Source organism: Rhinoraja longicauda, chromosome 30, assembly GCF_053455715.1.
Source record: "Rhinoraja longicauda isolate Sanriku21f chromosome 30, sRhiLon1.1, whole genome shotgun sequence".
NCBI lineage: Eukaryota > Metazoa > Chordata > Chondrichthyes > Rajiformes > Arhynchobatidae > Rhinoraja > Rhinoraja longicauda.
This window is the reverse complement of record NC_135982.1, coordinates 5612529-5637181: the sequence shown is the minus strand read 5'-3', so window position 1 is coordinate 5637181 and position 24653 is coordinate 5612529. Positions and strand designations below refer to the sequence as shown.

At 49.2% G+C, this 24653-nt stretch overlaps 1 protein-coding gene across 1 annotated transcript in view; it reads right to left on the bottom strand.

Moving 5' to 3' along the window:
• The window catches only part of casz1 (castor zinc finger 1), a 112576-nt gene that overhangs the window by 36871 nt on the left and 51052 nt on the right, over window positions 1–24653 (bottom strand). The window contains exons 6-11 of the mRNA XM_078425025.1: window positions 20434–20598; window positions 12310–12482; window positions 9460–10304; window positions 4883–5015; window positions 1660–1723; window positions 402–550 (exon numbers count right to left, since the gene is read on the bottom strand). Of these exons, the coding sequence (XP_078281151.1) occupies window positions 402–550; window positions 1660–1723; window positions 4883–5015; window positions 9460–10304; window positions 12310–12482; window positions 20434–20598 (1529 nt within the window). The remainder of the gene's footprint in view (window positions 1–401; window positions 551–1659; window positions 1724–4882; window positions 5016–9459; window positions 10305–12309; window positions 12483–20433; window positions 20599–24653) is intronic.

The following is a 24653-nucleotide window of genomic DNA, read 5'->3' as shown; positions in this document are numbered from 1 at the left end:
ATGAGGCCTACTCTGTCCAGGCCAGGATGGAAGCCAAGCTGTTAGCTGGGCAGACACAAAATGCTGGAGTAACTCAGCGGGTTAGACAACATCTCTGGAGGAAAGAAATAGGTGACATTTCCGACAGAGTCAGGGGAGAGGGAAACTAGAGGTATGTAGAGGTACAAAGAACAAGTGAATGAAAGGTATGCAAAAGGACAAATCAAAGGCAGCAATGATGATCAAGGAAAGTTGGAGCCCACAATTGTCCATTGTTGGCCATAGAGGTGACAAGTGAAACAGTGAAACTAAGCAGGCCGAACGTGAAAGCAGTCTGCTGTGCCCGTGAAGGTGTTACGCTGAAGCACTGGTTGACGAGGGGAGGTGGGGAAGCTCACAGCCAGTGTGCCTCTCGCCTCTACCTGCGCAGGTATTTTTCCCAGAGCTCCTGGCGTTTCTCCGGCCACTGCTGCCCCATCACTTTGCTCAAGTAGGAGGCCTGGTCTTCATCAGACTGCCCACAGTCTGGCTCCGTCTTGATGCTCAGCAAGCTGCTCAGTCCGCTGTTGCCCTGGGATACCTAGTGACAGAAGCACAATAAACCGTCAGGCCTCAACGAAACCGTGGCTTGTAGATAACACGGAGAACTGCGGGCGGCCCCTGCCTCTCCCCCAGCCATCCGAAATGCAGTAGTGAGGTCCGAGCACACACCAAGCCCAGGCAGATTGCGGCTTCAGAGGGTGCCTGCTAAATCAGTCCCCTGCGGTTGAACTCAAGACCCGGCGGATCGTGGACTGGAGAAGGACTCTGTGGACCGCTGGCCTGGAAGGGGGACTCCACCATGCCGGCCCCTGCTCGTCCCCCAAAGACCAGAGAACCGGGAGGATGGAGCCGGCAACAACGGACGTGACGGGCGAGGAGCGAGGCCAGTAGGAGAGGAGAGGGATCGGGGTCTGGCCTACCGTGCCCTCGAGGTCGGCTGCAGGATGTTCCCACCCTCACTGGGAACGGGTTGGGTTTGGGACGTTGGCGTGCATGGAAGGAGATGGCTGGAGGCTCGCAACAACCTGGGACTTGCCTAGAACAGGCACTGCTCGTAGGAACTAGAGCGTGGACTTTGAAAACGATGCCCAATCATGGCCGCTCTTGCATGTGGCTCAGTAGACTATTCCCGTACACTTACTAATCGAGCTCCACAATTCACTGTCGCACCGAACACCTCAGCCCCACCCGGCTCGGACATGCCCCGCAAAGAGTGGGTCGCCCTGAACCGGCTCCGCACAGGGGTCGGCCGGTTCAACGCCAACATGTATCGTTGGGGGTTGCATTCATCAGCAGCCTGCGTGTGGAGCAGACCAGCAAACAGCGCAGCACAGCATTTTTGACTGTGCTGTCCTCCGTTCCCCTGGTGGAGGGGTAGACATCATGGCCCTCGACAACAGCACATTGCACTGGATACAGCGCCTGGAGGGCGTTACATAACTTCTGCTGCCTCAAACGCAAGAAGACGACTAATCGAGGATCGGGGATATGGCAACACTACTGGACTGTTTGTATGAAAAATAATTTCATTGTTAGCACTTTGACCATATGACAATAAAAAACGCCATCAGACAGGGCTCACGGGCCTTGTCACTCTGGAGCCCTGTGCTTGGCTGAGCAGCTTGGTAGGACACTTACCTGATTGAGAAATGAGGATAAGAGGGATGTGTTCCCAGACTCCATGTAACCATTGGACTCAATCCTGGAAGGAAAAGACACCTGCTCTTAGTCTGGGTCTCTTCTATTAATTTTGTTGGTCAAGGTAGCATAAATGATGGGTGAATGTCTTACATTTCATGGAGTCATACCGTACGGAAACAGGCCAACTCATTCATGCTGGCCAAGTTGCCCCATTCATGTGAATCCCATTTGCCCGAAATTGGCCCCATAACCCTCTCAGCCTTTCCTATCCAAGTGTCTTTTAAATGCTCTTATTGACCCACCTCCTCTGGCAGCTTGTTTCATACACCCACCACCCTCTGGGTAAAAAGGTTCCCATTAAATATTTCTCACTCACCTTCAACCTATTGTCTATTATCTGGACTACACATCTTCCCACCCTACTATCTCCTACTCCCAATTCCTCCATCTACGCCGCATCGGCGCCCAGGATGAGGTTTTCCATACCAGGTCATCGGAGATGTCGTCGTTCTTTAGGGAACGGGGGTTCCCCTCTTCCATTATAGATGAGGCTCTCACTAGGGTCTCCTCGATATCCCGCAGCTCCACTCTTGCTCCCCCTCCTCCCATTCGTAACAAGGACAGAGTCCCCCTTGTCCTCACCTTCCATCCCATCAGCCGTCGCATACAACCTCGATATAATCCTCCGACATTTCCGCCACCTCCAACGGAATCCCACTACTGGCCACATCTTCCCATCTCCACCCTTTTCTGCTTTCCGCAGAGACCGTTCCCTCCGCAAATTTCTGGTCAACTCGTCCCTTCACACCCAAACCACCCCCTCCCCAGGTACTTTCCCCTGCAACCGCAGGAGATGCAACACCTGTCCCTTTACCTCCCCCCTCGACTCCATCCAAGGACCCCGACAGTCCTTTCAGGTGAGGCAGAGGTTCACTTGCACCTCCTCCAACCTCATCGACTGTATCTGCGGTTCCAGGTGTCAAATCCTGAATATCTGCGAGATCAAGCGCAGGCTCGGTGATCGTTTCGCTGAACGCCTCCGCTCAGTCCGCCTTAACCTACCTGATCTCCCGGCTGCTCAACATTTTAACTCCCCCTTACATTCCCAATCTGACCTTTCTGTCCTGGGCCTCCTCCATTGTCAGAGTGAGGCTCAGCGCAAATTGGAGGAACAGCACCTCATGTTTCGCTTGGGTAGCTTACACCCCAGCAGTATGAACATTAACTTCTCTAACTTCAAGTAGCCCTTGCTTTCCCTCTCTTTCCATCCCCTCCCAGTTCTCCCACCAGTCATACTGTCTACGACTACATTCTATCTCTGTACCGGCCACTCCCCTGACATCGGTCTGAAGAAGGGTCCCGACCCGAAACGTCACCCATTCCTTCTCTCCAGAGATGCTGCCTGTCCCCCTGAGTTTCTCCAGCATTTTGAGTCTACCTTCGATTTGTACCAGCACCTGCAGTTATTTTCCTACACTACCGGTCCTAAATACTATACTCAATGTGTGTAAGAAGGAACTGCAGATGCTGGTTTAAACTGAAGATAGACACATTTATCCAGAGATGCTGCCTGTCCCGCTGAGTTACTCGAGCATTTTGTGTCTACTATAATCAATACCCTGACTGATGAAGTGCAGAAAGCTTTCTTTACCACTAATTTGTTATTTCTTCTGTATGCCTCATTGAAGGACTGCCCTGGTTGTGCAATGGCAGGTGTATTGATGTGCTCATGTGCTGTTGATCTCCCAGTACAAGGTCCTCAAACAAAACGTTCAATGTCTCCCAGCTACATCAAGCACCTGTACATGTTCACCCATTCAATATCTTAGGTTTAGTTTACAGTTTGGTTTAGAGATATAGTACGGAAACAGGCCCTTTGGCCCACCGACTCCACACTGACTAGCAATCTTCGTTCACTAACACTATCCTACACATGCTGGGAACAATTTACAATTATACCAAGCCAATTAACCCACAACCCATCTTTCTCTGGAGTGTGGGAGGAAACTGAAGTTCTCGGGGAAAATCCATGCAGGTCACGGGGAGAACGTACAAACTCTGTACAGACAGCATCCGTATTCAGGATCAAACCGGGTCTCTGGCGCTGTAAGGCATCAGTTTGCCACAGTACCGCCCATTTAAAAAATCTGTACAACAATATCTTTCTATGAAGTACCCTCAACATGTTAAGCTTTGTTACACAAAGTCTGCGAGTTTAATTACGAACTAAATCTCACTAACAGCGCTTGCAAACTCTCTGACCCTAAGAACTAATTTGATACGTTTGGATTGTGATCGTTACTGGACTGGTATCCAGAGGGCAGGATTATTGATCTGGAGACAAGAGTTTAAGTCCCACCACAACAACTGGGGAGTTTAAGTTTAAGTAATTAATTAAATCTGGAATAAAAAGCTAATCTCAGTAATTGTGACCATGAAACTACTCAAATGTTGTAAAAATCCATCGGCTTCACTAATGTCCTTCAGGGGAAAAACTCTGTCAGAGAAAATTGAACAAAAACTGCAGATGTTGGAAATCTGACATTAAATCAGAAAACATTGGAGATAGCTGCTGTGGAGGGTGAAACAAGGGTTTGTGAAGGGTCTATAGCTTGAAATGTAATCCCTGCTACTCTTTCCACAGATGCTGCCGGACTTAGTGAGTCATTCCAGAAATATTTCTTTATTGAGTGGTTTAGACAATAGACTATAGACAACAGGTGCAGGAGGAGGCCATTTGGCCCTTTGAGCCAGCACCACCATTCAATGTGATCATGGCTGATCATTCTCAATCAGTACCCCGTTCCTGTCATCCCTGTGGTCCCCAACATCATATTCATCTCTACCCCATTGTGGACATTGGATTCTATCCATAGAACGGTTGCAATGCTGAGGACTATATTCTACACTCTGTATCTCCCCCTTTGCTCTGTCTATTGAATGTGAGTTTGACTTGATTGTATTTATGTATGGTATGTGTTGGAAGGAACTGCAGATGCTGGTTTAAACTGAAGATGGACACAAAAAGCTGGAGTAACTCAGCATGTCGGCATGTCTGGAGAGAAGTAATAGGTGACGTTTCGGGTCGAGACCCTTCTTCAAACTGAGAGTCAGGGGAGAGGGAAACAGGAGAAAGGGTATTATCTGATCTGCTTGGATAGCATGCTTTTCACTGTAGCTCGGTACATGGGACAATAATAAACCTAAACCAGCTCCCCACCCGTGATCCTTTAGGCTGAGGTCCAGACTCTGGTCCTGCAGTGAGTCTTGGCTCTGCAGCTTGACAGCGTCACTCATCTCCTGCTTCAGTTCGATCAGACCGAACTGACCCGCCTGCGTTTGCTGTCCAGCCCCTGCAACGAGAAAGGAAAGTGCATGACAATAAGCCACCGTTTGGCCAGAGACATGGTCTGTGATGTGATTGCTTCTGACTTTCACTCTGCCACTGAACAAGCGGGGTGACAGTTACCGCAAAATGACATCCAGCCCATCAGGATTCTCGGGAGCAGGACATGTTGGTTGAGGGGAAAAGAGAACGTGGTGAGGAAAAAAAGACTTTGTTTTTCAGCTGCGCTTGTCACAACTAATTTGTGGTCCTGCCCCTTAAACACTCATTAAATGCCATGTTAATGCTGAGAAGCTTTGGCAGGTTCAGAGTGGTAGACAACCTTCATCGCCGTTCAGGATGCCTCTGTTTCTATGGAGACGTTGCAGCCTCTCACAGAGCATGCCCAACGGGAACATCTGCTCTCACCGCAGATCAAACTTGACACCCAATCAGATCAGTTCAAACAGCGTGACCCCCCCAAACCTCCCTCTGTCGTCCCCCCATACCCCCCCCCCCCCCCCCCAGCACACCAATCACTTTTATAACCAAGGTATTTAAATTTTACGTATGCAGGGCGAGAGAGAAAAAAAATCTGCTGACAGGACTGCCTAGACACTGCTTTTCTTGAAATACCCAAGTGACTGAAATATTAATTTGCCCTCAGGCAGTCGAAAAATATTTGCTTTTTAAAAAGGACAGTGCCATTCTCACGCAGGTTGAGTGAAAAATAAAGTAGCCTTCTCGTTGACCTTCACCCCCTCCGTGTGTAACGTTCGATTTTACAAGAAGTTTTGCTTTTCTAGAGCATCTTCCATAAAACCAGGATGCTCCCAGAACAGCTTTTCGTGATGTCACCATTGTAACGTGGGCCAGAAATTGTTAAGAACAAAAAGAAAATCCCCAGAAGGAAAATTCTGACTCTTGACAACTTTTTGATCCGATGTTCTCAAGGAAAATTTGCTGATACAACAATGTGCATATAAACAACCTGTTTGAAGAGGTGACACGAAGTCGTGATGAAGGAAGGGTGTTGAAGGATTTTGTCAGGTTTTTAACAGAGTGTCACAGAGTTATACAGCGCGGAAAACAGGCCTTTCGGCCCAACTTGCCCTCACCGACCAACGTGCCTCATCTACACTGCCTGCCTGCGTTTGGCCCATATCCCTCTAAACCTGTCCAATCCATGTACCTCTCTAATTGTTTCTTAAACGTTGCGATAATTCCTGCCTCAACCACCTCCTCTGGCAGCTCGTTCCATACACCCACCACCCTTTGTGTGAATAACTCAACAATTATTTTTAAATTGTTTTAATCGGGAAGCATTCTTAATAGTTGGTTCTTCACCGGATCGCTAGGAAGGTTTGACCAAGGCCTCCCTGTGGTGGGCTACCCAGCTAATCTGACAATGTTCAGCATGGAAGATCCAGCCTCCCCTTTTCAACTGAACCGATGGAATAATGAAATACCTGAAAGTGGAAGAAGACACCAGGAACGAGCCTCAGACACCCAACATACGTGACAATAGACAATAGACAATAGGTGCAGGAGGAGGCCATTTGGTCCTTTGAGCCAGCACCGCCATTCAATGTGATCATGGCTGATCATTCTCAATCAGTACCCCGTTCCTGCCTTCTCCCCATACCCCCTGACTCCGCTATCCTTAAGAGCTCTATCTTGAATGCATTCAGAGAATTGGCCTCCACTGCCTTCTGAGGCAGAGAATTCCATAGATTCACAACTCTCTGACTGAAAAAGTTTTTCCTCATCTCAGTTCTAAATGGCCTACCCCTTATTCTTCAACTATGGCCCCTGGTTCTGGACTCCCCCAACATTGGGAACATGTTTCCTGCCTCTAACGTGTCCAACCCTTTAATAATCTTATACGTTTCGATAAGATTTCCTCTCATCCTTCTAAATTCCAGTGTACACAAGCCTAGTCGCTCCAGTCTTTCAACATATGACAGTCCCGCCATTCCGGGAATTAACCTTGTAAACCTACGCTGCACGCCCTCAATAGCAAGAATATCCTTCCTCAAATTTGGAGACCAAAACTGCACACAGTACTCCAGGTGCGGTCTCACTAGTGCCCTGTACAACTGCAAAAAGACCTCTTTGCTCCTATACTCAACTCCTCTTGTTATGAAGGCCTTCTATGAAGTGACATTATGATTAGAAAATAAAACTGTCCTTAAAAATCTCAGTGGGATTTATCTTTCTTTTAATTATATCAAAGACATAGGAAGTTCCTTGGTCCTCCACTCACACCTAGATTCACTCTATCCCCCTGGGTATTTAAACTGTTAATTAAGTTTTTGAGTGTTATCACATTACAACAACACGTGGACTTGCATGATAAACAGTAACCAGGGTGGAAAAAACCCTTCAACTCAGAGATTAAACCTCGGGACACGGAAGCTCAAATCAATTTGGCCGAATTTTTGAAGTTTTAACACGGAGAAAAGACAAGTCATGGAAACAAGTCTGTCCTTCCACAAGGGCTTTAAAGCAGGAGGGAATTAATGGGACATATAACTACTTTTATAGATACGCCAACGATTAATGTGCTCAGCATTACACAAGCAGCCCTGAGGGGTGGGCGGTTTAATGTTTCTGAAAACTTTAGACTCTTCCCTGAAACACAACAGTTTACGTGCAAAATGTACTAAAAGCTGTCAAATAGTTTGGTGAGGTTTTTCGCTGTAAGCCATGTGGGAGATGGAGCTTGTTTCGAGGCACTGATCAGGATCGAGTTTGGAGAAGAGACTGATGTACAAGGCTCACGCCCACTGTTTGCACCAAATGGAGGATTCACTGATTTACGGACTGCTCCCTGGGACACGCTCAGACAGACATCATTTGCTGCTGGAAGGCCTTCAATTCGGTGAAAGGTGATCTGTGGTCTGCCTGCACAAACGAGATGTCCGGCAAGGAACGTTGCCGACTGACTGCAGGAGTACGTGCTGAGGGGCACACTGAAGCTCGGTGCAGCCAACGCCAAGGCTCTGGTGGAGGACCACAGTCTAGGGTCCTTCCGCTGCTGGTCATTGAGGGGCTGAGTGGTGGGCACACCCATCAAACAGGAGAAGGGATAGCACTATAGGACTTTGTTAAGGCCATGTGTGAGGTCATGAGGTCATAAGTGATAGGAGCAGAATTAGGCCATTCGGGCCATCATGGCTGATCTATCTGCCTCCTAACCCCATTCTCCTGCCTTCTCCCCATAGCCTCTGACACCCGAACTAATCATGAGTATTGCATGCAGTTCTCGTCACCTCGGTACAAGAAGAATGTGGAGAGGCTACAGGGATGCCAGAATGATGCCTGGATTAGGAGGTATTAGCAACAGGGAGAGGTTGGACAGACTTGGATTGTTTCTCTGAAATGCCCAGCGATTGAAGCCAGACCTGATAGAAGTATATATATTTCTGAGAGGCATAGATAGATAGGGTAGACAGTCAGAACCATTTTCCTAGGATGTAAATATCCGATATTAGAGGGCATGGCTCCAAGGCGAGATGGGCAAAGTTTAACTGAAATTTGCGGGGCAAGATGTTTACACAGAGGGTGGTGAGTGCCGGGAACGCACTGCCAGGGTTGGTGCTGGAGGCAGATGTGATAGGGGCATTTCAGAGACTTTAGGATAGGCACATGGATATGGAGGGATATGGGTCATGTGCAGACAGATAGAGCTGGTCTTGGCATCAAGTTTGGCACAGACATTGTGTACACCCCACCCTGTCCCCACTGTAACCCCATCACACACCCCACCCTAACCCCATGTACACCCCACCCTGACCCCACTAACCCATGTACACCCCACCCTGACCCCACCCTAACCCCGTGTACACCCCACCCTAACCCCATGTACACCCCACCCTGACCCCACCCTAACTCCGTGTACACCCCACCCTGACCCCACTAACCCCATGTACACCCCACCCTGACCCCACCCTAACCCCGTGTACACCCCACCCTGACCCCACTAACCCCGTGTACACCCCACCCTGACCCCACTAACCCCGTGTACACCCCACCCTGACCCCACTGTAACCACGTGTACACCCCACCCTGACCCAACTGTAACAACGTGTACACCCCACCCTGACCCCACTGTAACCACGTGTACACCCCACCCTAACCCCGTGTACACCCCACCCTGACCCCACTAACCCCGTGTACACCCCACCCTGACCCCACTAACCCCGTGTACACCCCACCCTGACCCCACTGTAACCACGTGTACACCCCGCCCTGACCCCACTGTAACCACGTGTACACCCCACCCTGACCCCACTGTCACCCCATATATACCCCACCCTGACCCCGTGTACACCCCACCCTGACCCCGTGTACACCCCACCCTGACCCCGTGTACACCCCAGGTACACTCTGTGTACACCTCACCACCACCCTCACTGTAACCCTGCCACACACCCCCTGTGCCCCCCACCGTGACCCCGCTGTCTCACCTGCCTCGGCCGCGGTGGAGGGCTTGAGGGCGGCAGCGGCCAGTCGGGCCATCATGGGGGAGATGAGGCCCTTGCTCGCTGTCATCTTCTCCACGATGGAGGCAGGGGGCAGTGCCCCAGGGCCCCCCGAGGCGGGCACAGCGGACTCAGTGGGCAGGGTGGACACGCTGGAGGAGATGGCCGAGATCAGGCTGGCCGCAGACACGGGCATTGCCACCGACATCCGGCTGGAGACCATGGGGAAGAAGGATCCCGTGGCAGAGATGGCGGCGTTGGAGAGGGCCAGGGCCATCGGGAGGGAGACGGGCAGAGCCTGGGAGAGGTGGGTGGACATCTTGGGGGCGGTGTTGGGGGTGTGTTTGTGGGCCTGGGTGGTGGAGATGTCCGGGGCGAGGCTGGGCAACAGGCCGTGAGCAGTGGACTGCTGGCTGCTGGGCGAGGTGCTCAGGCTGGAGTTCTTGCTGCTGATGGCCGAGTAGTCGATCAGGTCGTCGTTGCTGGAGTCGTCTCCCTCGTTCTCCTTGCGGCCCAGCAGCTGGGAGGCCAGGCCCAGCCCCCCGCCGCCAGCGCCCCCACCACCCGTGCCGCTGCGGATGTGGCGGCGCTCGTGCTTGCGCTTGTGCGACGTCATCTGGCTGGTGGAGGTGAAGGTGAAGCCGCAGCCCGGCCGGATGCAGTGGAAGTGGTTGGTGGCCTTGCTGTACACACAGCCCTCGTACTTGCACTCCTCGTACTTGTAGAACTTCTTGAAGCCGTCCTTGGCGTAGGCGTCGTCCTTGATATGGTAGCTCTTGTGCTTCTCAATGTCGCACTTGTTCTTGAAGGTGAACGTGCAGCCGGCCCGCCTGAGGGGAGGGCAGACATTAGTGAGGGGCGTGCGAATGGCACAAACGAAACTGCCAGATGCGCCTGACTCCTGACACAAGACGGGCTTGTGAACCTTGGAGTCTTGAGGCTTGAGAGATACAGCACTGGAAGCAGGCCCTGTGGCCCACCGAGTCCATGCCGACCATCGATCACCCAACAGTTTAGAGATATAGCGCGGAGACAGGCCCTGCGGCCTACCGAGTCCGTGCCGACCAGCGATCACCCCATAGTTTACAGCACAGAAACAGGCCCTTCGGCCCAGCAAGTCCGTGCCGATCAGCGATCCCGCACATTAACACTATCCTCCACACACACTAGGGGCAATTTGCTTTTTTTCCACCAAAGCCAATTAACCTGCATGTGTTTAGAATGTGGGAGGGAACCAGAGCCCCTACAGAAAACCCACACGGTCACAGGGAGAACGTGCAAACTCTGTACAGGCAGCACCCATATCTGGATTGAACCCAGATCTCTGGCGTTGTAAGGCAGCAACACTACTGCTGTGCCACTGTTTTGTCCAAAGCGTGGCATCACAGTTATAGGAAACACTATCTACACCCATCCACACAATTCCCACTTGCCTGCTTTTGCCCCAAATCCTACCCATGTACCTGATCAAATGTTTCTTAAATGTTCCTGCCTCAACTACCTTCTCCGGAAGCTCGTTCCATACACCTACCGCTCTTTATGTAACAAAGTTCCCCCCCAGGTTCCCATTAAATCTTTCCCCCCTCACCTTAAACCTAAACAGCAGTAACCAAAGCCCAGCAACATGTCTGGACTGGTTAGAATTGATTAAAATTAACTCAGATCTGTGTAGGGTGAGCAGATGTGTCATGGGGAGATTGCTCTCCACTGTGGTTCCTGGTGTCGGATGGCCAAACATGGCAAGAGAGGTCCTTTAATATGGCCTCTGGCCTCTTGGGAAAGAGGGCAACGACACAGCTGAGACTGGGACCAAATTGAATGATGGATTGGTTGGCATCCACACAGTTGTTCTCCAGAATCATTTGTCCTTAGACTTTATCCTGGCAGGGAAGGGAGGGAGGTCATTGTGCCACCATCATTCCGCATAACTCCATAGACATTTCAAGATACCTGATGAAAGGTCACAAAGTGCTGGAGTAACTCAGCAGGTCAGGCAGCATCTCTGGAGAACATGGAATTAGTGACGTTTCGGTTCGGGACCCTTCTTTCTAATGCTTTAGACTTTAGACTTTAAAGATGTAGCGTGGAAACAGGCTCTTTGGCCCACCGTGTCCGTGCTGACCAGTGATCCTCGCACACTAACACTATCCTACACACTAATTTTTACAATTTTTATTGAAGCCATTTAACCTACAAACCTGCACATCTTTGCGATGTGCATAGGTCGGACACGGAGGAAAAGCACGCGGTTTTGGGGAGAACGTGCAAACTCCACATGGACAACACCCGAGGTCACGATTGAACCCATGTCTCCGGTGCTGTGAGGCAGTGGTTTTACCCGCTGCACCACTGTGCTGCCCTCAATGAAATATACACATCATTAAAGAGCTTAACGGAGTAGAAACAGGGAGGAAGTTTCGCCGGCTAAAGAATCAGGGGTCAGAAACACAACTAAAGGTGAGCTATTTAAGATGGAAATAAGGGGAAATTTCAGCACTCAAAAGGATGGGTACAAAGTCCGTAGATACAGCACCCAAGGTTAGTGTAAGAAAATAACTGCAGATGCTGGTACAAATCGAAGGTATTTATTTCACAAAATGAGTTAACTCAGCAGGTCAGGCAGCATCTCAGGAGAGAAGGAATGGGTGACTATTCGGGCCGAGACCCTTCTTCAGACTGAAGAAGGGTCTCGACCCGAAATGTCACCTATTCCTTCTCTCCTGAGATGCACCCAAGGTTAGGATTGATCCCGGGTCTCTGGCGCTGTGAGGCAGCAGCTCTACCGCTGCGCCAATGTGCCGAGCTAGGAGGTGTGGTGTTACACAGTGGGGTTACCTGCAGTGGAAGTGAGTGGTTTTCTGCCCGTAGAACTGACACGCCAGCGTCCCACAGTCCTCGGTGGCACGGAAACGCTGGAAGCCGTCGTTGATCAGCTGGGCGTTTTTCTTGTGGAAGTTTTCGTGGGTCATGACGTCGGAGGTGCTGGTGTACACCTTGGTGCAGCCCACCTGGGTGGAGAGAAGGAGATGAACCATCTGAGAGTGTTGTCAGGAGGATGGAGCATCGTGAGGTACACGTCCCGATCGGCGGGGAGGAGAGAAGAAACAGATACGTTTTAAGTGGCAAGATACTACTCAGACAATGTAATGGTGTACCAAGTGTAGGCTTCCCCAGGAGATAAACATGCAGCTAGAGCAAGCTATCAGGAAGCCAGAGGGAACGTTGGCCTCCAGTACAAAAGTGGGAACATCTGCCCACAAGGCTTTACTGACCAGGAGCAGTTTTGGCCTAATGATATACCCAGCATGGCGTAACTGTTTTACACAAATGGCGGTGGGTATGTGGAACAAACTGCCGGACAAGGTAGTTGAGGCAGGTACTAGTGCATGGTTTAAGAAACATTTAGACAGGTACATGGATACGGCAGGTTTAGAGGGATATGGGCCAAATGCAGGCAGGTGGATCTAGAGTAGATGGGACATGTTGGTCGGCGTGAGCAAGTTGGGCCGATGGGCATGTTTCCACGCTGTACAACTTTATGACTCTGACACTAAGACTATGGTGTGGATTACTCCTAGCACAAGGGCATTGTGATATAATTGGCCGGGACTGCGCACAGTTGACCTATCTTCATGGGAGTTTAGTTGCACAGAAGGTGATCTCTGAGACATAGAAGGTTCTGAGAAGGACGGGCAGAGCAGGTGCTTTCAACTTGTCTCCTCAGGCTTAACCAGGAGGCAGGATGTGATGGCAACAAGCTTGTCATTTGAGAGGAAGACCGTGTCCCTTCATGCAGCGGGTTGGATCTCTCTGCCCCATGATACCAGCACTGGCAATCTCTGAGGCTGCAAATGGTTGACTTTTGTCCAATCAGCAGTGGTCTAACTGAATGGTGGAGCAAGAAGTGACAATGCCTCACACGATCTGGATCTAGTTTCGTTTAGAGATACAGCTCAGAAACAGGCCCTTCGGCCCACCGATTCCACGCCGACCAGCAATCACCTGTACAATAGTTCTATCCTACACACTGGGGATAATTTGCCATTTACAGAAGTCAATTAACCTACAAACCTGCATGTTTTTAGATGTGGAAGGAAACTGGGGCACCCGGAGAAAACCCACGAGATCACGGGGAGAACGTACAAACTCCGCACAGGCAGCACCCGTAGTTGGGATCGAATCCGGGTCTGGCTGCTGAGCTGCTGCTTGACAGCGCCAGAGTCCTGTGATCGATCCTGACTAGAGGTGCTGTCTGTGTGGAGTTTGCAAGTTCCTCCTGCGACCGTGTGAGTTTTCTCCAGGTGCTCCGGTTTCCTCCCATATCCCAAAGACGCGTGGGATTTTTATAGGTTAATTGGCGTCTGTAAATTGCCCCTAATATGTAGGAAGTGGTTGAGAAAGTGGGATAACATAGAACTAGTGCGAACGGGTGATCGATGGTTGGTGGGCCAAAGGGCCTATTTCCATGCTGTATCTCTAAACTAAAATTCTTGGACAGGTACATGGATAGGAAAGGTTTAGAACGATACAGACCAAATATGGGCAAAATGGGACTAACTTGGATGGAGCATCTTGGTTGACATGGAAGAGTTGGGCCAAAGGGCCTGTTTTAGTGCTGTATGACTATGACTCTAACCGACCATGTGGGGGGAGATGTGTGCATCCAGTGGCCAATAGACTGTGTGTGGAGGAAGGAACTGCAGGTGCTGGTTTACACCAAGAAAGACACAAGATACTGGAGCAACTCAGCGGGACAGGCAGCATCTCTGGAGAGAAGGAAGAGGTGACGTTTCGGGTTGAGACCATTCGTCAGACCCATGAGTCACTGCAGACTTTGAAGAAGGTTCTTGACCCGAAATGTCACCTATTCCTTTTCTTCAGAGATGCTGCCCGACCCGCTGAGTTACTCCAGCTCTTTGGGCCTACCTTCAGCCAATAGATCAACATGGGATTCAGTGCCAGTGAGTGGAGGGGGGCTTATCTCTCCATGGTTTTAGTGCTCCAAATTGCTGGCTTTCATGGGCCTGCAGCCTGCAGCCTGATCCCACACCTCTGGCTGTGTGACAGGAGGTGACGCAGGTGGGAGAGAGAGCTGGGCTTCACCAAGTCAGCAAGGCCGTGGCTTGGTCTAGGGGGGCAATGGGCTCAGCTGTGGGGCAGCTACCCACGCAGAAGGTCAGAGGGCCAAAGCGTTGCCTGACACATCGCGAGGAACTTTCCACTGCCAGTCTGACATTTTACCACCTGAATATGCTCGGGCCAAAAGCATTGAAGGTTGAGAGATCGTTTCAGGCCTGGCTTGGCCCTCAAAGGTTAACATCTTTTGATCTGGATTTTCTTTGAAGGCGGAGACTCTCCTTCATATGAAGAGACGGGCATTTGATGGAAATAACCTAGACTGGTGATATTTTCAGGAAAATCGCAATACCTGCAGTTTCTGAAAGATAAAAGGCTCAGAATCAAAGGATTTACTTTTTAAAGGGGCAGTACAAAGCTAAGTACTCCACACAGCCCCAGGGGCCTTCAATGAGGTTTCTCAAAAACTGTTGACACCTTTTCGTTTATTTTCAAATTTGGAAGGCTTTAGAATCAAAACCAGCCATTCACCGGATACTGGAGATTCTAACAGGCCGAACATCCCTGAGACCCATTGACAGTCATAAACTTTCATCTGAAATATTAACCTGTCAACCATGTTGGGGCGGCATGATGGCGTAGCAGTAGAACTACTGCCTTAATGCATCAGAGACCCGGGTTTGATCCTGACTACGGCTGCTTGTCTGTACCGAGTTCGTACGTTCTCCCTGTGACCTGCGTGGGTTTTCTCCGGGATCTCCGGATTCCTCCCACACTCCAAAGAAGTGCAGGTTTGGCTTGGTATAAATGCAAAATTGTCCCTAGAGTGTGTAGGATAATGTTAATGTTGGAGGAATTGCTGGTCGACAGGGACTCAGCGGGCCGAAGGGCCTGTTTCCGTGCTGTATCTCTAAACTAAAAACAAATCTCTCTTGCCCTTTACTCCCGGGTTTCTGTTCCGAAAGGACAGTAGTTGAGGGGTGACGTGATAGAGGTATATAAAATTATGAAGGGCAGAGGGATTCTTTTTCCCTTAGTTAGGGTATCATACAGAAGAGGGCAGAGGTTTAAAGTGATAGGAAGAGGTTTTAAAGGGGATCTGAAGAGAAAAATGTTTTTTTACACACAGAGTAGTCAGGGACTCTGCCAGAGGAGGTGGTGGAATCAGACACAATCACCATGTTTACAAGGCATTTAGACATAGAAACATCAAAAATAGGTGCAGGAGGAGGCCTTTCGGCCCTTTGAGCCAGCACCATCATTCATTGTGATCGTGGCTGATCGTCCACAATCAGTAACCTGTGCTCAACTTCTCCCCATATCCCTTGATTCCACTAGCCCCCAGAGCTCTATCGAACTCTCTTTGTGGAATTCTCTGCCACAGAGGGCAGTGAAGGCCAAATCACTGGATGGATTTAAGAGAGAGTTAGATAGAGCTCTAGGGGCTAGTGGAATCAAGGGATATGGGGAGAAGGCAGGCACGGGTTATTGGTTGTGGATGATCAGCCATGATCACAATGAATGGCTCGAAGGGCCAAATGGCCTCCTCCTGCACCTATTTTCTATGTTTCTATGTTTCTCTTAAATCCATCCAGTGATTTGGCCTCCACTGCCCTCTGTGGCAGAGAATTCCACAAATTCACAACGCTCTGGGTGAAAAAGGCAGGAACATTAGACTTTACAGATGCAGCATGGAAGCAGGCCCTTCAGCCCATCGAGTCCACGCTGACCAGCGATCACTCCGCTAACACTAACTAACACTATCCTACCCACTTGGGACAACTTACAAATTTACCGAAGCCAATTAACCTCCAAATCTGCACGTCTTGGAGTGTGGGAGGAAACCGGAGCACCTGGAGAAAACCCACACAGGTCACGGGGAGAATGTACAAACTCCGTACAGACAGCACACGTAGTGAGGATCGAACCCGGGTCTCAGGAGTTGTAAGGCAGCAGATCTACCATTACGCCACTGTGGCACACTAAATACTGTACTTGAATACTTGAAACTTGAATAGACATTGCATGGAAAGATAGGAAATTAATGAAGGCCAACAGGTATGTAGGTTAATTGGCTGGGTAAATGTAAAAATTGTCCCTAGTGGGTGTAGGATAGTGTTAATGTACGGGGATCACTGGGCGGCACGGACTTGGAGGGCCGAAAAGGCCTGTTTCCGGCTGTATATATATGATATGATATGATATGATAACAGGGTTGGTGTAAGTGGGCAGAATGGTCAGCTTGGACATGATGGGCTGAAGGGCCTGGTTCTGTGCTGTATAACGTCATGACGTTATGCCTCTTGAGATCGGGAGGATCCTGGTGAAGTTGCCAATGCTTCACAGAAAGCTGCAGAAAGTTAGGAAAGCTAACAGAATGGTATTGTTTATCTTGGGAGGAATTGAGTTAGAGAGCAGTGTGGTTATGTACCAGTTATATAAGACACTGGTGAGGCCACACTTGGTCTACCACCTACAGTATTAGTCTCCTTGTTTAAGGAAGGACGTTAATGTGCTGGAACCAGTTCAGAGAAGGTTTACCAGACTTATAAAAAGACACAACGATCAGGAGTAACCCAGCGGGTCAGGCAGCATCTCTGGAAAACATGATTGGATAGGTGGCGTTTCGGGTCGAGTCGCTTACTAGACTTACACCTGGTGGGACGTTTGCGGAGGCCAGGTCATTGGTTATTTCTAAAGCAGAGATTAATACGTTCTTGATTAGTAAGGGTGGGGAGAAGGCAGAAGAATGGGGTTGAGAGGGAAAGTTCGATCAGCCATGATTGAATGGTGGAGTAGACTTGATGGGCCGAATGGCCGAATTCTTCTCCTATGACTTATGAACATCCTGTGAGGAATGGTAGGACAGGCTGAACTTGTTTTTGCTGGGGTTTAGAGGACTGAAAGGAGATTTAGAAACGGCTTAAAGACCTCAATGGTGTGGATGTGGAGTGGATTGTTTGCCCGTATAATGAGACAGAGATGAAATGGATTTTTCTCCTAGGTGCTCATGAATCTTTTCCACAAAGGGCAGTGGAAGCAGAATCTTTGGATAGTTTTTGAAGGCACAGGGAGATGGATATATAACGATTAAGGAGATAAAAGGTTACCTGGGGGAGGTGGGATTGTGGAATCAGACCAGCCATGATTTTCTTTAGACTTTACACTTTAGAGGTACGGCATGGAAACAGGCTCTTTGGCCCGTCGAGTCCAAGCCAAACAGTGATCACCCTATACACTAGCACTATCCTGCACACTAGGGACAATTTACAGAAGCCAATTAACCTACAAACCTGCACGTTTTTGGAGTGTGGGAGGAAACTGGAGCACCCGGAGAAAACCCACACGGTCACGGGAGAACGTGCATAGAAACATAGAAAATAGGTGCAGGAGTAGGCCATTCGGCCCTTCGAGCCTGCACCGCCATTCAATATGATCATGGCTGATCATCCAGCTCAGTAACCTGTACCTGCCTTCTCTCCATACCCCCTGATCCCTTTAGCCACAAGGGCCACATCTAACTCCCTCTTAAATATAGCCAATGAACTGGCCTCAACTACCTTCTGTGGCAGAGAATTCCACAGACTTACCACTCTCTGTGTGAAGAAATGTTTTCTCATCTCGGTCATCGGGAACAATCTTCCCGCATCTAGCCTCTCCAACCCCTTAAGAATTTTATATGTTTCTATAAGATCCCCCCTCAATCTTCTAAATTCCAGCGAGTATAAGCCTAGTCTATCCAGTCTTTCTTCATATGAAAGTCCTGCCATCCCAGGGATCAATCTGGTGAACCTTCTCTGTACTCCCTCTAAAGCTAGAATGTCTTTCCTCAGATTAGGAGACCAAAATTGTACACAATACTCCAGGTGCGGTCTCACCAAGGCCCTGTACAACTGCAGCAGAACCTCCCTGCTCCTATACTCAAATCCTCTTGCTATGAATGCTAACATACCATTCGCTCTCTTCACTGCCTGCTGCACCTGCACGCTTGCTTTCAATGACTGGTGCACCATGACACCCAAGTCACGTTGCATCTCCCCTTTTCCTAATTGGCCACCATTCAGGTAATACTCTGCTTTCCTGTTCTTGCCGCCAAAGTGGATAACCTCACATTTATCCACATTATATTGCATCTGCCATGCATTTGCCCACTCGCCTAATCTATCCAAGTCACTCTGCAGCCTCCTAGCATCCTCCGTACGGACAGCACTTGTGGTTAGGATGGAACCCAGTCTCTGGTGCAGTGAGGCAGATAGTGCTGCCCCATTATTGTTTTATTAAACAGTAAAGCAGGCTCAGCTAGACAAGTGACCCACTCCTAGTTCAAAGTTGTCTATCCATGTGTCTTGTCTCTGAGTCAGAAGGTTGACACTCCAGTGTGGTTCAGAGGGAGCTCTACATCACCAGAGGCATCATCTTTGAGAACATTATATTGGAACTCATATGGACATGGGAGTTCTCATTGCGTTATAAAAATGCCTATTGGAGAGTCTGGACTAATATTGATCCTCAGTCAACATAGCTCATTGTGTGTGTGTGTGATCTTGGTGTGTGCAAATCATCCGTACCTTTGCTATTTTTCATGTGAACACACTTCAAAATACTTCATTCATGCAAGATGCATTAGTCAGGAAAAAAAGTTTACAGAGAAGAAAACATAGGACTGTGATTGTGAAGGTCCGAAGATCTGACAAGAGACGCAGCCTTGCCTCAAGTACAGCAAGCACGACACAAACATGATTTTAGCTGTTCTAAAAGAAATTCCCCCTTTGGCCTATTCTCTGCCTTCATTTGAGTACCAAAATTAAATTAAGTGCACCAAAATGCTGCCTGGATTAATTTGCCAATTATGGCCCTGCTAGTTAGATTACTGCTGGTTATGTCTCTGCTAGTTAGAGTTCTGCTGGTTGTCTCTGCTAGTTATTGCTCTCTAGTTATAGTTCTGCTAGTTATGTATCTGCTAGTTAAAGTCCTGCTGGTTATATCTCTGCTAGTTGCAGCTCATTAGTTATAGTTTTGCTAGTTATGTCTCTGCTAGTTATGTCTCTGCTAGTTATGGTTCTCTAGTTATGGCTGCTAGTTATGTCTCTGCTAGTTATGTCTGCTAGTTATGTCTCTGCTAGTTATGTTTCTGCTAGTTATGGTTGTCTAGTTATGTCTGCTAGTTATCATATCATATCATATACATACAGCCGGAAACAGGCCTTTTCGGCCCTCCAAGTCCGTGCCGCCCAGTGATCCCCGTACATTAACACTATCCTACACCCACTAGGGACAATTTTTACATTTACCCAGCCAATTAACCTACATACCTGTACGTCTTTGGAGTTATGTCTCTGCTAGTTATGTTTCTGCTAGTTATGCTTCTCGAGTTATGTCTGCTAGTTATGTCTCTGCTACTTATGCTTCTCTAGTTATGTCTGCTGGTAATGTCGCTGCTGGTTATGGCTCTCCAGTTATAGTTCTGCTAGTTATGTCTGCTAATTATGTCTCTGCTAGTTATGGTTCTCTATTTATGCTTCTGCTGGTTGTTCCTGCTGGTTATGTCTGGTAGTTATGTCTCTGTTAGTTATGTCTGCTAGTTATGGTTCTCTAGTTATAACGCTGCTGGTAATGTCGCTGCTGGTTATGGCTCTCTAGTTATAGTTCTGCTAGTTATGTCTGCTAATTATGTCTCTGCTAGTTATGGTTCTCTAGTTATAGCGCTGCTGGTTATGTCACTGCTGGTTATGTCTCTGTTGGTCAAGGCCGTGCTGACTAACGTAGTGTGGGTGCTGTGCGGCCAGACCCCGAGTGTAGTGACGATGGGGGTCTATCCCCATACCGTTGAGCCGGGGCGGGGTGGAGGGGTGCAGGCTGCAGGGGGGAGCAGTGGAGGGTTACCTGCATGCAGTGGTAGTGGGTGCTCTTGCCGTTGAGATGGCAGCCGTGGTAGTAGATGCTGCAGTCATCCAGGGGGCTGAAGCGCATGAAGCCGTGCTGCAGGGAGTTATCCCTCTTCTTGTGCATGTTGTAGTGTCGGATCACGTCCTGTTTACTGGTGAACCTCTGTCGAGAGAACAGAACGGTCAGGCAGCGGGCACCGGCTGGGCAAGGGCTGGCCTCCCTGGCACCACCAGCGGTCAACGCCAACCCTGAACTCTTGCAATGTGATGACGTTGGAAACACAGCAGCCAAACTGTGCACAGCACCATCCCAGGGGGAGAGAGAGGCCGGAGATTCTGTTTTACAGTAAAGGACAGACCCAAACATGGTGCTCCGGATTCCCCCCACACTCCAAAGACGTACAGGTTTGTAGGTTAATTATCTTCGGTAGAAACAGTAAATCCCTAGTGCGTAGGATTGTTGGTTGGCATCGACGGTGTGTTGAAGGGCCTGTTTCCACGCTGAATCTCTAAAGTCTAAAGTAAAGACTTGCTGCTCCTAGCACTGGAATATCATCCTGCCTGATCATGCAGGCAGTATTCTCCTTGGGTCTGGTTCAGTCACCATTACAGGCCTTATCTTGTCGATAGGAGCATAGAAAACTGGGGCAGGGGGTGCCATGTTGCCCTTAGAGCCTGCTGCACTCTTCCATACCAACAGAGCCGGTCCTCCACTTCAAAACCATCAACCTCACATCACCCAATGTCCTTTGTGGCAGCAATCTATTCCATCACTTAGCATCCATTTTGTGGTAGAGAGTTCCACAGGTTGACAACCCTTGTGGGATGAAGGTGAACTCATCTCAGTCTGAAATGTATCCCAAGACCATCACCCGAGTTCCAGACCTCGCTAGCCATCCCTGCAACCCCCACCCCCCCTGTCAGAGTTTTGTACAATTCAAACAAAATTTCCTCTTAATTGGGCCGTTATAAAAGTCAGGAAGCCATGTTGCAGCTTTATTAAACTTTGATTATGCATCTGGAGTATTGGAGTACTAGTTGTTTGCGGGAAGGACGTGGAGGTCTTGGAGAGGATGCAGAAGAGGATGAGACATCCAGGATGGTGCCTGGATTACGGGATATTAGCTGTCAGGGGAGGTTGGACAAACGTGGATTGTTTTCCTTGGAGCTTCGGGAAAACATGCCACGTATTCCATTCATACTTGACCTGATAAGAGTACACAAAATTAGGAGAGGCGTAGATAGGTTAGACAGTCAGAACCTTTGTCCTCGGGCTGGAAATGTCCAACACTAGAGCGCATAACTTTAAGGTGAAAGGGGAAAGTGTAAAGGAGATGTGAGGGCAATTTATTTTACACTGATAGTGGTGGGTACCTAGAATTCACTACTTGAGGGTGTGGGATGGGAGGGGGGGGGGGGAGTGGGTCACGGATATGGTGGTGAGTTTAAAGAAGCATTTAAACCTAAAACATGAAGGTAAAGGATGGAAATGGATCACCTGCAGGCAGATGGGATTAGATTACTCTGGAATCATGTACAGCACAGACATTGTGGGCTGAAGGGCCTCTTCCCGTGTTGTAACATTCTATCTTCTATGTTCTTCCAAACTGTAGTGAATGCAGATATCCACCTATCAAAGCTCCCCTCATCTGTATCCACCTATCACTTGCCAGACTTCCAGCTTTCTCCCCACCCACCCCCACCTCAATCGGACTGCAGAAGGGTCCCGACCCGAAACGACACCTATCCATGTTCTCCAGAGATGCTGCCCGACCCGTTGAGTTACTCCAACACTTTGTGACTTTTTTTGTAAGCCAGCACCTGCAGTTCCTTGTGTCTCCAGTGAATAGTGTCTCTAGGTCTCGGTCAATCCTGGTGAACACAAATGACGGAGCGGAACCAACATTCTCCTCAGTAAAGCTGCAGTTCATGACAAGGAAGTCCACAATTGGTTGGGTGTGTGGAGGGTGGGTGATGGACTCCAGTTGGGGCAATGCTACATTCTTTACTCTTCAACCGTTCCTGAAACGTTCTGCTCTGGTTGAGGTCATGTTATTCATTCCGACATTTTTCCTGGATTGAGCGCCCATTTTTCCGGGAATAGCAGAGATCCCGGAATCCAGAGGTTGCTCCCTCTGCCTCTGTAACTGAGCTCTGAGCCTAACCCTGCCGGCGACTCTGAGCGGCAACTGGTTCACAGAGACTCCAGCAGAAACACTAAACTCCCTTTACAAGCCCTGTTTATACCCGTTGATGGGGAAGAGAAGCAACTATCAGCTATTAAATGAAATTTTATATCTTTCTAAGTGCTTCCCCGATGTCATAACAGTTTGCTTGTGAAAGCTTAACTGCTGTTAATGTTTTCATAATTTAAAGTCTGTTTCAATCTTCATGTATTGATTCATTGAATTTCAATCCTTCGCTAAAGTTGCGTTTCTTTCAGTCCCCGTCACTCTCAAACACGTGTTCCCTTCCGCCATGTTCTGGTATTCCTGGGGTCTCGTGGGGATTCAGGGTTCAAACGATCTCCCAGGCCTCACCCTGCCTTGTGTTGACTCCTGCCTTGTGTTGACTCCCTTACTCCTAGGCCTCACCCTCACTCCTAGGCCTCACCCTATGTCCCAGGCCCCACCCTCACTCCCATGCCCACACTTACTCACAGGCCTCATGGAGACTCCAGGCCTTACACTGACTCCAGGCCTCACCCTCACTGCCAGGCCTTACACTCACTCCCAGTTCTCACACGCTATCAGGCCTCATCCTGTCTTCCAAGCTTTAAGCTGACTCCAGGCCTCATCCTCACTGCCAGACTTCATGGAGACTCCAGGCCTTACAATGACACCAGGCCTCACAATCACCCTCACCCCCAGGCCTTACACGGACTTCCAGGCCTCACCCTGACACATTGCTGAAAACCCTCAGTTGTTCACATCTCACTGCTTTACGGCTTAGACTTGTAGATGTATTTCAGTGAGTTTGTGAATGTCCTTCCCAGCGGCCAGTGAGAGGAACAATTCTGGTGATAAGAACAGTCGTAACAATGGGAAGCACCATTGAAGCGATGGGAAGGACAGTTGGAGCGATGGGAAGGACAGCAAGATGTGACCTTGAAACAAATCCACACCCAGGGATTTAGTGTGAATGTCAGCAGAAGTGGTGAAGTTACTGGTTGGCAATTCAGAGTTCAGGACAAAGGGTGGATTTATTCTACCGGGGTACCGAGCATTCAGAATTCAGTTTATTAAAAGTGATGGAGTTGAGGAGTAAAAGGTCGGTGTCCATAATGGTGCTGGAGGAGCTGGCTGCGGCCACATAAATTTTCCAGCCTCATCTAGTCCTTCCGTGACTGGGGCCTTAAATTGTACAGTCCCCCTAAGATGGTGGCTCAGTCTGCTGTCTGGCTATGCCAGTGATCCCCATTCATGGGTATCAATGAAACCCTGTTCCGAGACTGACTTGTACTGCTGGCCTCTCCCCTCTGAGTTGCTGAAACTGGCCCATTCATTCTGAGAGTGGGTCCCTAGAAATGAGCCAACCCTTCCTAACACCAGGCTGACCCAATCCTCAGAGACCAAGCGTCTCAAACCCAGGGGTCATGGTAGTCATGGAGTCGCTGAGTCATACAGCATTGAAACAGGTCCTTCGACCCAACTTGCCCACGCTAACCAACATGCCCCACCTACACTGGTTCCACCTGCCTTCGTTTGGCCCATATCCCTCTATACCCATCCTCCGTAATACTGGGACCAGAATTGGACGAATTGGAAGTGAAAGCCTCCCAAGTAGCCCTTATCCCAGCCTCATCCTGTAGAGCGCCTTTCAATGCTGAAGTGCCTGTCCTTGCATTCTCCTGCGCGCTCCTTGTGATTAAAGGTCAACCTCTTTACGCCTCTCCCCTCCCAATAATATACATCCCCTGCTGTATCCTTCCTGACCTCCCACTCCCTCTACACTGCTCCTGCGACAACCAAGCCCAACAAGTGCCCACCGGCCTCTTAAAATCAAAGGTGATTCAGCACACTAGATGGAGAGTTGCCTTCGATGTTTCCCTCTACCCCCTGGGGACAGGAGCCAAGCCTCACTGAAACGGTGACTTGGAAGTCAATTAAAATGTGTTACTAGGATCAACAGGAAACACTATTATCTTACATTCTATCACACATTCAGTCCAATTAAATAGAGTTTGGCATTTTATCACTGTGGATTTAGTGTTGTCAA